Source organism: Dromiciops gliroides, chromosome 5 (assembly GCF_019393635.1).
Source record: "Dromiciops gliroides isolate mDroGli1 chromosome 5, mDroGli1.pri, whole genome shotgun sequence".
Taxonomy (NCBI): domain Eukaryota; kingdom Metazoa; phylum Chordata; class Mammalia; order Microbiotheria; family Microbiotheriidae; genus Dromiciops; species Dromiciops gliroides.
Window position 1 is genome coordinate 130,476,324 of NC_057865.1, and position 14,230 is coordinate 130,490,553.

The 14,230-nt window shown below is 33.9% G+C and overlaps 1 protein-coding gene across 4 annotated transcripts in view; it reads left to right on the forward strand.

The window, feature by feature from the left end:
- The window catches only part of ANKRD26 (ankyrin repeat domain 26), a 99,277-nt gene that overhangs the window by 57,798 nt on the left and 27,249 nt on the right, over window positions 1–14,230 (forward strand). For all 4 annotated transcript variants that reach the window (XR_006353319.1, XM_043968081.1, XM_043968082.1 and 1 more), the window contains 6 exons: window positions 855–888; window positions 1,436–1,574; window positions 3,555–3,768; window positions 8,060–8,243; window positions 10,078–10,221; window positions 12,511–13,467. Coding sequence is in view for 3 of the 4 variants with exons in the window: in XM_043968081.1 (XP_043824016.1) it covers window positions 855–888; window positions 1,436–1,574; window positions 3,555–3,768; window positions 8,060–8,243; window positions 10,078–10,221; window positions 12,511–13,467 (1,672 nt within the window). In the remaining variant the exon portion in view is untranslated. The remainder of the gene's footprint in view (window positions 1–854; window positions 889–1,435; window positions 1,575–3,554; window positions 3,769–8,059; window positions 8,244–10,077; window positions 10,222–12,510; window positions 13,468–14,230) is intronic.

A 14,230-nucleotide genomic window follows, 5' to 3' on the forward strand; every position in this document is an offset into this window, starting at 1 on the left:
CTGAATGTTGTTACTCTAATCACATTTAAGTTTGCTGCTTCACTGCTACAGAGGATCTCAGTGATGGTGTCATCAGCATGAATTTTTTTAGAGGAAAAGATCATGGCTTATTATCCTGTCAGACTAATATCTACATCCTCTCATATTTCTTCCACGAGGGGTCTATCCAGTGTGCTGATAAACTTGTTTAAAAAGCATAAATGTTATACAATGTAAAGAGCCTTATGTTCGGCCCTGGGAAAGATAGAAAGGTGAATAAGACAGTCTCTGACCACTTGGAGTTTACAATATAGTACACATGTATATATCACCTGAATTTAAAATTATGATTGTGTTGGTTACCATATATAATATTTTCTAAAACTTAAAATACAGTCAAAGATAATGGACATAATTTAATATTTGTTAATGACTCAGTTCATACCAACAATCATTATAGTATTCCGCCCAAATTCTTGTTATTTTGAAATCTTAACAATAGGGAGTTTGGCATATGAACAATCGAAAAATAAATCATTAATATTATATCACGTGTTAAAAATGTTTGGTTGACATTTATTCTGAAAGGAATCCCTATAGCTTTTTATTTATGGGAAGGAATTCAAATGTTGCTTAAGAAATATTTTTTGTTTCTTTTAAAAACTTTTCAAGAGGCAGAGATAAGCATTTGTTATAAATTATGGCTAAATAAGATGAAATACTATTATATTCTGTATATTATGTGATTGAGTTGCATGTAAAAAAGCATTTGCTTTTCAAATAGGTATATTAAATCAAACAATTACAATGATATCAAACTTTATGTGTATTTTATCTCTTTATATTCATACTAAAAAGAATCATTTGTCTTTTAGGCCTGCAAAGAAAACATTGAATGAAAAAAATAAGGTACTGTAAAAAATGCCAGAAATATAAATTGGTTTAGAAAATAATGCATATTTCAGTGAACAGATACGACCCCTTTTTGCATTATAAAGTATAGGAGTATTTAATCTGAAAATGGATACTCGTAGAAATATTCTCCTAGTGAAATGTGTCCATTGTGAATGCTAGAAAACCAATTATATTGCTGGATTCTCCTTCATTTTCCCAGATAAATAAAATGAAGACGATCATCTGTAAGAGATATTGTGACTATTCATGATAATTTTCATAAGGTTCCTAAATAATTCATCTTCTAGGTAGTTAGCCTGTTTGCTCATTTCTCAAATAAATATGAGTGGTGCTTATCTCACAAAATTGTTGTGAGGGTGCCATAAGGTAACATATATATATATATATATATATATATATATATATATATATATATATATAGAGAGAGAGAGAGAGAGAGAGAGAGAGAGAGAGAGAGAGAGAGAAAGTCAAAGTGCTGCATAAATGTTAGCCATTATTACTAAGTTTTTACCTTTTTACAGTACTGTTATATATTTGACAGGACAAAGTACAGATGAATGCAGATGATCTTGATGACCTCACTCAGTCATCTGATACAGCTACAGAGGATTATGATTTGCCTCCCTCAAACTATAAGAATGTTATGTTATTGATTGAACAGCTTAGTCTTGATTGTAAAGGTAAGAATATTTTGAAGTTCCTAACAGTGTTAACCAGAAAGTAAAAATGTGTAAATACAAGAAGATACCACTCAAGTCCTATTCCATTGACTCATAGTAGAGTAGACTCGACTTTGAGTTCCTAGAGGCTCTGATATTGGAGCCTAATCTCTGACAGGCCTTGCCAATCTGCAAAGGATTATGTGGACTACAGGATAATGAATTTTTCAGCCACAGACCTACTATTTGTTTTAATTCAAAAAGATTTAGTATGTACTGTGTACCAAATACACAAAGTTTAAATAAGACACAATCCTTTTCCTCATTGAGTGCAATCTACTTGGGGGGATTTAGCCTATGTTGATACTTCTAAAATAAAAAAAATACATAAGTACTTGAGGAGTACAATCATATCACTAGGTGAGGTACAAAGTGGGAAAGAACATTAACTATCAGGAATCTAACTTGTTTGTGAAGGTTTAAAGGATCAGTATGAATTCTATATGTAGGTGTAGATCATGGGAATGTAGGGGGATGGAGTAAGCATTTCAAGCATGGGAACGGTGAGCAAAGAGGCAGGAAGATGACAGTGGAAAATCCAGTCTTACTGCACAGTATATAGCAGTAAGAAGTAAATATGGAAAGGCAGGGTATTACAAAATTGTAGAGGGCCGTGCTTGTATCTATAGACAAATCACTTGGCGCTTCAGTTTCTTAATTTATGAATTGCCTTACTTCACAGGATTGTTGTGGGGAATGTATTTTGTATGTGCTATATTACTTAATGTGAGTTATTAATATTATGCTAAGATAAGATGTATGAATTTTACTTGGTTGATAATAGAGAACCATTGAAAAGATTGACATGACTATATCCATAAAAATATCAAACCGTGATCTCTTTCATGGAAAGAAAAGACAATTTTTTAAAAATCTTTCACTAAATGGCCCCGAATGTCAGCAATCTCCCAAATTTTCTGCCTAGTTTTTATAATTCTTCTGTCAGCATGGCATATAGGATAGTGTACTAGACAGGATTCCATGAATGCCTAGGTTCAAATTCTGCCTCATACACCAACTAAACTGTGTGAATCTCAACAAGTTCTTTAACTTCTTTGTTCCTCAGTTTCTTCTTTTGCTTTCAATCTTTGATCTTATGATTTCCTTTGTTGTCAACTTCACCATCTACTGCAATGTATCTACCTATAGCAGCCCTGTTATCATCCAAATCCTTGCTGTTCAATTCTGCTAAACACTGAAATATACAAAGAATTGGAAGTTGCCAAGGGAAACCAGATAACTAAGTCTGTTAAATCTGTAACTTGATACATATTTCTAACTCTGGACTAGGTCTAAGTTTGGTTATATATTTCTCTGCTGAATAAAGTGTCTGGGTTTTGTGGTGGCTATTTTCCTTATGCTCAAGAGATTTTTTTTTTCAATTTCTTCTGGCATCTCAGCTGTATTTTGGTTAAAGTTATCAAAAGTCTGAACAATGAATAAATGAGGATGGATCTTATTGTTGAATGTAGCATACTGATTTGCATTAAAGAACAAGCAATATTTATATGTAACTGTTTGGGGGTAAAACATATCTATGATACCTATAAATAATTCAGCATTTTTGTAGTATATGTATATGAAATATATAATCCACTTAATAATTTTATTTGATCCACTTAGAGTACACATCAGAATGTTTACTTTTCACAGATATTTTTTAATATTGTAAAGAATTCTATGTTTCAAATAGGTTTTTTATAAAGTAATGTATAACTTAGAGATTCTTTTAATTGTCCACCGTGCCTCAAAGGGAATTTATGTTATTTTTCAAATTCAATGTAAATCTATTGACAAAATAATATTTTGGTATAACTTTAGGATTTATATGTGGATACTATTTTATCAATGCTAGAGTACCTGAATTCTAAGTATACTGCTACTGTCCTGCAGATTTTAAAAAACTAATATTTTTGTTTACTTTTGTTTTTCTCTATACAGATTCTATTAGCCTTTTGAAAATTCAAGATGCAGTCCTTACATATAAACGATCCATAGAACTTAAAAAAGGACATTGTACACTACTTGCAGGAAAAGTTAAGAGTTTAGAAAAAAAGATTTCTGGACTACAAGAAGAATTATCAGAAACAAGAGATATTAAATCACAATTAGAGCATCAAAAAGTAGAATGGGAAAGAGAACTCTGTGGTCTCAGGTATGTAACTCATGAGTTTAAATAAAGACTTGAAAGCATTTCTCTTACATGAAGCATTGTGACAAGATTTAAGATAAGAAAGGTAAAAATGACACAACTTTAAAATAATAATATAATGAGCCCTACTTAATCCTTTTTATACTCTATGGAGTATGATCCATCTTCCTGTTTGAAATAATTTCCAATTGAATGGTCACTATTACTACATGATGTTACTTTTTGAAGGACATATAACTGTCTTTAAATCAACAAGTATTTATCAAATGCCTTCTATGTGCCAAGCACTGTTCTAGGCACTGGTAATACAAACACAGAAATGAGATGCCATCAGGGACTTTACATTTAATACAAGAGTACAACATATAAATACAAAAGTAAATATAATAAATTCAAGGTAATTTGGAGAAGGGAGCAGGAGCATGGTTTTTAGGGGAGAGTATTAGCAGAGGGAATCAGGAAGCCTTCATGTAAAAGGAGGTACTTAAGCAGAGTTTTGAAAGAAACAAGAAATTCTAAGGGATGGGGAGGGTAGGAGAGGAGTAGAAGTACAAAATAGATTTTTTGGTAGTTTGATTGATATGGCATTGAATAAGTAAATTAATTTAGAAAGAATTGTTGGTTTTGTTATAATGGCTCAGCCTATCCAAGAGCAATTGATATTTTTCCAATTGTTTACATTTTCCTAACAGTTTAGATCTGACTTCATTTGTGTGAAAAGCGTTTTATGATTGTCATATATTCATATATTGTCTACAGTTTTTAAAATAGAATTTCTCTTATTTCTTGCTGCTGGGCTTTGTTGGTAATACATAGAAATTCTGATAATTTGTGTGTTTTTTTAAATATCCTGAAACTTTGCTAAAGTTCTTAATTATTTCAAGTAGTTTTTAGTTGATTCTCTAGGATTCTCTAAGTATAGCATCATATCATCTGCAAAGAGTGATAGTTTTGTTTTCTCATTGCCTATTCTAATTCCTTCAATTTCTTTTTCTTATCTTACTGCTATTCTAGTACAATATTAATTAGTAGTGATGATAATGGTCCTTCTTGCTTTGCCCTTGATCTTATTGGGAAGGCTTCTAAGTTGTCCCCAATACAGATAATACTTGTTGATGGTTTTAGATAGTCACTGCATATCATGTTAAGGGAAGCTCCATTTATTCCTATGCTCTCTAGTGTTTTTAATAGGAATGGGTGCTGTATTTTGTCAAAAGCCTTTTCTACATCTGTTGAGATAATCATATGATTTCTGTTGATTTTGTTATTGACAGTCAATTATGTTGATACTTTTCCTAATATTGAATCAGCCCTGCAATCTTGATATAAATCCCATCTGGTCATAGTGTGTGATCCTTGTGATATATTGCTATAATCTTCTAACTAGTATTTTTATCTAAAATTTTTGCATCAGTATTCATTAGAGAAATTGGTTTATAGTTTTCTTTCTCTGTTTTGGCTCTTCCTGGTTTAAGTATCTGCACCATGTTTGTGTCATAAAAGGAATTTGGTCAGACTACTCCTTCTTCACCTATTTTTCCAAATGCTTTATATAGTATTGGGATTAGTTCTTTAAATGTTTGGTAGAATTTATTTGTGAACCCATCTGGCTCTGGGGAATTTTTCTTAGGTAGTTCATTGATGGCTTGTTGAATGTCTTTTTCTAAGATGGGATTACTTAAGTATTCTATTTCCTTTTCTGTTAATCTGGGCAATTTATATTTTCATAAACATCAATTTCTCGAAGACTGTCAGATTTATTGGCATATAATTGGGCAAAATGTTTCCTAATAATTGCTTTAATTTCCTCTCTATTATGAATTCACCCTTTTCACTTTTGGTTTTATTCTTTCTTTTTTTAATCAAATAAGCCAGTGATTTATCTATTTTACTGGGTTTTTCCCCTAAAACCAGCTTCTACTTTTACTCATTAATTCAATAGTTTTCTTACCATCATTTTTATTCATCTCACTTTTGGTTTTCAAGATTTCAAATTGGGCACTTAATTGGGGATTTTTAATTTGTTCTTTTTCTAGTTTTTTTTTTCCTTTTTACTTGCATGATCAGTTCAGTGATCTGCCCTTTCTCTATTTTATTGATGTAAACATTTATAGAAATAAATTTTCCCCTAAGTACTGCTTTGGCTGCATCCCATAAATTTTGGTATGTTGTCTCATTGTTGTCCTCTTTAATGAAATTATTGATTGTTTCTGTGATTGGTTCTTTGACCCGCTTATGCCATTGTTTAGCCTCCAATTAATTTTAATCTGTCCTTTCATTGCCCTTTATGGAATGTAATTTTTATTGCATTATGATTTGAAAAGGATGCTTTTGATATTTCTGCCTTTCCACATTTGACTTTGAGGTTTTAATACATGGTCAATTTTGTGTAGGTGCCATGTACCACTGAGAAAAAGGCATATTCTTTCCTATTCCTATTAAGATTTCTCAGGGCAGCTAAGTGGCGCAGTGGATAAAACATCAACCCCGGATTCAGGATTCAGGTTTCAGGAACTCAGGACCTGAGTTCAAATCCAGCCTCAGACACTTAACACTAGCTGTGTGACCCTGGGCAAGTCATTTAACCCTCATCGCCCCGAAAAAACAAAACAACAAACTCAAAAAAAAAAAAAAACAATTAGAAAGTAAACACCTTAAGAGTGGGGATGACTGGTGTTTATGCCATTGTTTGTATCCCTAGTGCTTAGAATAGTACTTGGCACATAGGAAACGCTTAATAAATACTTGTTTACTAACAGTGACTGACTTATTTGGAGATATAATATATACAAAAATAGCTTATAAACAGCATTCAGAATCTCTTTTGACTTTTCTATGGGAGTTTTTGGGAATTTCTTTGCCACTTTCTAAACCAATATAACCCATCCTTTATATTTACAATAGCAGAATCTTTTCGTATGATTCTAATCCAACATTCTTTAAAGTTAACACTCTTAATTCTTTAATTTTAATTATTTCATTTTCTCATTCATATTTGAAGTTCATTATAACATTCCCTCAATATTTCAATACTGGACGGTTGTGAAGTACTGAAAGTAATAAGCCAAAAAAAGTCTTTCCTGAAAGTTGGTCTCCTTAGTTTTTCCTGTAAATCACTTCAAATTGTGATTGCCACTCTAGAGAATTGTCTTCTTGAATATGAATAGTATGGATAGGACTGCTGACTCCTCAGTGGTTGAGGTACCTCTGTGTAGGATACAGTCTTCATCAGAAATGTTATCTTCAAATCCTAAGGACAGTGATGAAATCAGACTGCCCGCAGACCCTCAGACTAGTGTTGGACTTGAAATACGAGTAGGTACCTTAAAAGGCAAAAAAGAATCTTGAAATTTTTATTTTAATTTCTGTCTCAGAGTTTACTGCAACATTTCCTCTTGAATATTTTAAAATTTTATCCATTTTCAGTGAATTTTCAAAGCTGTAGCATAATCACTTGCAATTTTTTTCAAAATGATATAAAAAGTCAACTCTGAATAATTAATAGTAATGGGAAAATGGATAAGGGAAATATAAGAAATAATTCCCACACCTAATTTTAGTCAGGAATTTTATCAACATCTAAAGTTTTTTACTGAATCATTCAGATGTATCAAAACTCAGGGATTTTGAGAAAATCATTTCCTCTAGCTCCTCTGTAGTGCAGTTCAGTAAACAGCTTAAAACCAAGAAGACAGTCTGGGAAGAAGGGAAGTAGGTGGCTATATGTATCCAATTTATAGAATTTCTGTCCAGTTAATACAAAAAGCCAAAGCACCTAAAGAACTATATGATACTTTTCTTTTTCTTTTTTTTGGGGGGGGGAGCGGGGCAGTGAGGGTTAAGTGACTTGCCCAGGGTCACGCAGCTAATAAATGTCAAATGTCTGAGGCTGGATTTGAACTCAGGTCCTCCTGAATCCAGAGCCGTTGCTTTATCCACTGTGCCACCTAGCTGCCCCCATATATGATACATTTTTGATAGAAGTTTAATGTGCTGGAGCAGCCTAGATAGAGAAGTGGGTTCGTGTCTCATTTCTGACACATCCTGACTTGTGTGAGCCTGAACAACTTACATTAAGTCCTCAGTGCCCTGGGCAACTAAGGCTCAGAATTGCAGAGCATGGATCAGTCTGCATCAGCAGAGAGAGTTTCCTTATGATGAGTTCGCTACATAGATCCAGTTTCCCCCAAATTGAACTTCTTTTCCTTTAGATGTCCAGATGAATATAATTAAATGACATTATAGTCATTATTTATACTGAACTGTGTTTTTAAAACAAGAAATTTTAATCTAGGTTTACACTGAAACAAGAAGAAGAAAAGCGATTGAGTGCAGAAATGCTATTTGAAAAAATTAAGGAACAATTAAGAAGAAAAGAACAACAATATCGTAAAGAAGTGGAGCTAAAACAGCAACTTGAACTAACTCTTAGAACTCTGGACCTAGAACTGAGAACAGTAAGAAATAATTTGAAACAGGTAGATTGGAATTTTAAAATTAATATTTCCGTTTTATCTTTGTTAAGAATATTTATGGGTTCCCTAGGAATGGGGGGAGGAGGGTGAATACTGTAAATCCTTTTTAATCCTAAAAGCAGGGTATGATATTTATGTCTAGTATATGTAAGTTGGGTTCATTCATAAATAAAGGAAAATAAAGAAAAAATTCCTTTTTTATCATTTGAATGTAAAATTATAGGCTAAATAGCCATGGAAAAGGTAAGATGGAGCTGGTACTTTTTAAAGTATGTCTCACAGTACAGAATCAGACTGCATGCTGTAGTGGACTGAATTCACCTCAAATACAGGAAGACCTGGGTTCAAATGTTGCCACTGACAAATCTACTGTGTGACACCTGACCCCAGGGCAGATGTGTCAAACTCCCCAAAAGCTACCCAGAAAATTCAGTTCTGGGGGGAAAGTCACTTAATCTTTATTGCCATACCCCCAAAAAATTATCTTGTGCTTATAAGAGTACTTTGCAAACTTTAAAAGACTATTTGACACCAGTGCTCTAGGCAAACTTCTGAGACTTTAAGTTGCAGAGAAGGGGCAGCTAGGTGGCACAGTGGATAGAGCACTGGCCCTGGAGTCAGGAGTACCTGAGTTCAAATCTGGCCTCGGACACTTAACACTTACTAGATGTGTGACCCTGGGCAAGTCACTTAAACCCCAATTGCCTCACTAAAAAAAAAAAAAAATCAGAATAATTTAATCCAATATAAGTTATCCCCCAAAGTTAACAAAATAAGTTGCAGAGAAGGTGTTAACTTACATTGGTAGAGGGACTTTCCTTACCTGAGAATTCTCTAGACCAATGAAATTGGAGATTTAGTCCCTTTCTCTGTCCCTTATACTCCACTGTTCCACACATCCTTCATTCATTCAGAAAAGTTTCTTGTTACCTAGCATCTTTACTCTTACTTGGACAAATAAAATTATCCAAGCCATTCTAAATGGAAGAAAGGCAACAGGCCAGAGCACTAGACTGAACCCACTAATAAGATGAAATTCAATAGGAATGAATGTAAAGTTTTATACTTAGGTGCAAATATGATTAGATAGCATTTTGTCTGAAAAGATATAGGAGTTTTAGTGAGTTCTAAGCTGATTTGGAGTTGACACTGTTATTTAGCAACCAAAAAGGTATGGTAATTTTGGAGAAACATAGCTTCCAACACTGAGGAGGAAAAAAGACCTTTGAACTCTGACCTTCTCAGACATCCCCTGTACTATTTTGTTCATTTGTGGTATCACAGAATTGTGTTGGCTAGTAAGCAGGATGACAAAGGACCTGAAGACTGTGATATACTAAGAACAGTTAAAGCAACTGGAGATGTTTATCCTCAAGTAAAGAAGACTGTAAGAGGGCCATGGTAACTCTTCAAGTTTTTGAAGGACAGTCATGTGGAAGAAAGATTAAGCTTGCTATGCTTCAGCCTAAAGGGCAGAACTAAAACCAACAGAAGTTGCAAAAATGTACATTTTTAGAACCATCCATAAATAAAATGAGTTGCCTTCAGAGATGGTGGCTTCCCCCACCTGCAAAGACTTAAAGCTGAGGCTGAATAAAGTCTAGTAAGAGCCAGGTACATTATAGTGGGTATAGGTTGGACTGAATAGTTGTTGAGGTTCCTCTACAACTCTGAAATTCTGTTCTCCTTGTTGATTTTTTATTTTCAGTAGCCTCCTTATTTTTCAGCTATTTTCCATTCTTTTTCAGATTCTATATTCCACTTAAAGAAGAAATGTTTTTGCAGAATTTGAAAGAAAAAAATATGATTAAAAATTTAACAAAATTGTTATCTCTAGGTTGAAGAAGAGCGAAATGACACTCAAAGACAACTCTCTCGGGAGCAAAATGCCAGAGCTTTGCAAGATGGAATTCTGAATAATCATCTTTGGAAGCAGAAGGAAATAGAAGCAGCTGCTTCCAAAATGATTCAGAGTTCTGAGGTATTCACTTTGGTCATTTTCAAATAAATTTGCATATTTAAAAAGTCAGGATTTTTGTTCTTCGTTTTGGGAAATATTTGTCATCCTCGGTCATGTCCATCTGTCTGTAGTAGACAAGTAGTAAACACAGTGACCAAAATCAGCACAGGTTGTTTTGTTGCTTTTCTTTGAATTGAATGAACCTTCCAAATACTCAAGTGTGCTCCTACTGTCGTGCCTCTGCCCTTTCTGGACATAGAAAGAGGGGGTAGCTCCTCATTTTCACTAATCCCTAAGCCCAGAAAGGAATGCAACCAGGTAGGAGGTGATACCTCAAACACAAACCACATTTCTTCCTTAATTGATTTCATCTGTTTGCCCTTTCCAGGGCAGAGACTAAGGGTTACAAAATATATGATGATAGTTTGGTCTGTTTTACATTGTTGTCTTGTGTTTCATGAAAGAGAAGGAATTTAAGTATTTGCAACAAAAATAAATTTGAGTTAGATTTCTAAAATAAGGCTTTATACAGTACAAGGATTCATTCATTCACATTCATCATTGCTCAACATGATAAAAACACAAGTTCATCAAAAGCCAAAATAAGGATTTTTCTTTTTTTGTTGTTTTTTTTTTTTTTCCCAGCAGTGGTTTGAAGTAAATCATTAGGGTTGTTGGCCCTTAGTAATCCTTTGGTGTCTGGGAACTGGAGTGCTTCATTTAACTCAGCTGCTGCCTATTCATACCCTCCTCCTGGCTTTGTAGAAGAGATCTCATAGAATGAGGCTTCTAAGCTTTTTTTTTTTTTTTTGTGGGGCAATGGGGGTTAAGTGACTTGCCCAGGGTCACACAGCTAGTAAGTGTCAAGTGTCCGAGGCCTGATTTGAACTCAGGTCCTCCTGACTCCAGGGCCGGTGCTTTATCCACTGGGCCACCTAGCCGCCCCTAAGCTTTTTGATATAGCTGTTTCCACCAGTTCTGAATGAGACCAAATGCTTCTTGACCAGTTTTACTATGATGGGAGTACAGCATCAACTTTTTTATACTTTGGCATCAATGATTCTTTCACTGTTCCTTTTAAATTTGATGGTTAGGCTTAGGTTGCCATCTACTGACCACACTCTGGGCCTCACTTTTCCCATCCCTGGCATGAGAGGTTTGGACTAGATAATCTCTAAAAGTTCTATCTCAGCAATGCTGTGATAACGCTACTGATCTATCAGAGAACAAATTGTTCTCAAGAAGTATACTCAGAAATTTTACAACCATTATTACTTCACTGATCCGCAGCTAAGATAATTGTACCAGCATAATGACTCTAAATGTAGGACAACACTTAAGAGGAAATTAGCCCTTGTCAAAGAGTACTAGATTTAGTCTGAAGAGCTGTGAATTCAAATACTGCTTCTAGCACTTATTAGCTGTGTGACAATGAGCAGGTTATTTAATAGCTTCTCTTAATCCATGTCCCCCTCTGTAAAATAGGGATAATGATGTGAGTGTTTCATAAGGGTGTTGCAAGACTTAAATGAGATAATGTATCAAGAGTACTTTGCATGGGGGCAGGTAGGTAGTGCAGTGAATAAAGCACCATCCCTGGATTCAGGAGGACCTGAGTTCAAATCTGGCTTCAGATGACACTTACTAGCTGTGTGACCCTGGAAAAGTCACTTAATCTTTATTGCCCCCCCCCCAAATTATCTTGTGCTTATAAGAATGCTTTGCAAACTTTAAAAGACCTATATAAATATTAGGTATTATTTTTATCATAACATTGTGAAAAGCCAATGTGGGATAGAGTGGAAACAGAAAAGGAAATAAAATATGCTGAAAGGCAGATTTTAGAGCCTAAAAATACAGAATTTGTAAAATGTACTCTATCTTATAGTGAAATGCCTATCTGGGTTTTTTTGTTTGTTTGTTTGGGGGTTTTTTGTTTGTTTTGTTTTGTTTTGTTTTTTGCAGGGCTAGTAAATGTCAACTGTCTGAGGCCAGATTTGAACTCAGGTCCTCCTGAATTCAGGGCCGGTGCTTTATCCACTGTGCCACCTAACTGCCCCTGACTATCTGTTTTGAAGACTGAATAGCCTAAGTACCTGCCTTCTGATTGATGTCATACTTTTAAGGCCTATTCTTTGGGAAAATTGAGTCTGACAGAAATGTGAAATAGGTGAAATTCCCTCAATTTACTTTGTCTTTGAATGCACTGTGCTTCTTGGCACTCTGGGGTTCATTTTTAATTACTAGGGAAAAATCAGAATGCATAATTTTATTTTAAGTAGTAATTTTTCCCCTATTTATTGTGTTTAGGTTCCTGATAGTCATGAAAAAGAAAAATATCTGCTGCATAAAAATCATACCCTACAGGATGAAGTCACCACACTCAAGCTAGAACTAGACACAATAAAAATTAAGGATCAGGAAAAAGAAACTCGATATACAGAAGAAAATGAAGTTTTAAAAGAAAAGAATGATGAGCTTCAGAAGGAATTAAAACTAAATGAAGAAGCATTAACAAAAACAATATTCCAGTACAGTGGACAAGTAAATGTTCTGACAACTGAAAATGCAATGCTAAACTCTAAATTGGAGAATGAAAAACAAAACAGAGACAGACTAGAGACAGAAATCGAATCATACCGTTCCCGTCTGACTAATGCTATTCGTGATCATGAACGAAGTCAGACATCAAAACTAGACCTTGAGCATACCTTTCAGCGAGAACGAGATGAGTGGCTTCGTTTACAGGACAAACTAAATTATGACTTGTCTAATCTAAGAGATAACAATGGTGTCCTTTCTCAAGAGCTTTCTAAAGCTGAAAGTAAAGCTAATAGTTTAGAAAATGAGCTATACCTTGTACGTGATTCCCTCAGAGAAAAGACACTAATTTTAGAAAGCACACAGAGGGAATTAAACCAGACCCAATATAAAGCAAAAGAACTCGAACACACAAATCAAATGACAAAGGAAAAACTGAACAAATATGTTGTCAAACAAGAATCCATCCAAGAACGATTAGCCCAAATCCAGAGTGAAAATATGTTGCTTCGACAACAGCTTGAAGATGCCCAAAACAAAGGCATCATTAAAGAAAAGGTAGTAAGTGATGTTCAGGTACAATTTAGTGATCTCTTCAATAAACTTCATGCCGATACCAAAAAACAAGTTCTTTTGGTAGAAGACAGAAATAAAGAGTTAATCAATGAATGTAACCACTTAAGAGAGCAAATATGCAAATATGAAAATGAGAAAGCAGAAAGAGAGGTAGGTTTTTAAATAATATTATCTGATAAACATTTAACTTTCTGAAATAAAATTCAAAGTAATTTTGATCAAGATCAATTTGGAAATTGAATTTTTATCAGGAAGATGAAGTTATTAACTGTCATTGTAAAAATTCCGACATGTAAGAAATGGGAAGCAATAACATGATAATCAACCTGATATCCATCTTTTGTATAAGATAATTCACTTTGCTTAGAAGTATTGTGTATGTAGCCCATGAAATTTGAAATGTAGATTATAGAGTTAATCACATAAATAAATAATAACACTTTTATAAGTCTAATAATATGCCTAATAATCCATTTTAATACTGCAATGGAATAAATTATTTGAAGTGCTAAGACTTAAGAAAAATCCTAAGAAATTATTCTAGATCGAAATTAGACATCTAAATTGAAATACCAGGGGTATTATAGTGGCCCTTTTCATAACCATTTAAACATGTTTATCGGTATCACTAGTTTTAATTCAAATTGTTTTGAACTAATTCTAGAAATCTTAAAAACTGGATCATATTTTTAATGTAATTCCAAAGACTCTCAACTACTTTCCTTTAAAATTTAGGACAATAATTATATTCAAAGAGACTACATTTATGCATTAAGCATTAATTTTTTGTGTGGTAATAGTGCCATTTTCTAAAAAATGTGTTTTTGGTTCCCCACTACATATTTATTACTTACCTCAGTGTTTTTCACTGTTTTACCAACACTTCTTACTTAATCTCCAAAATTGCAGTTTC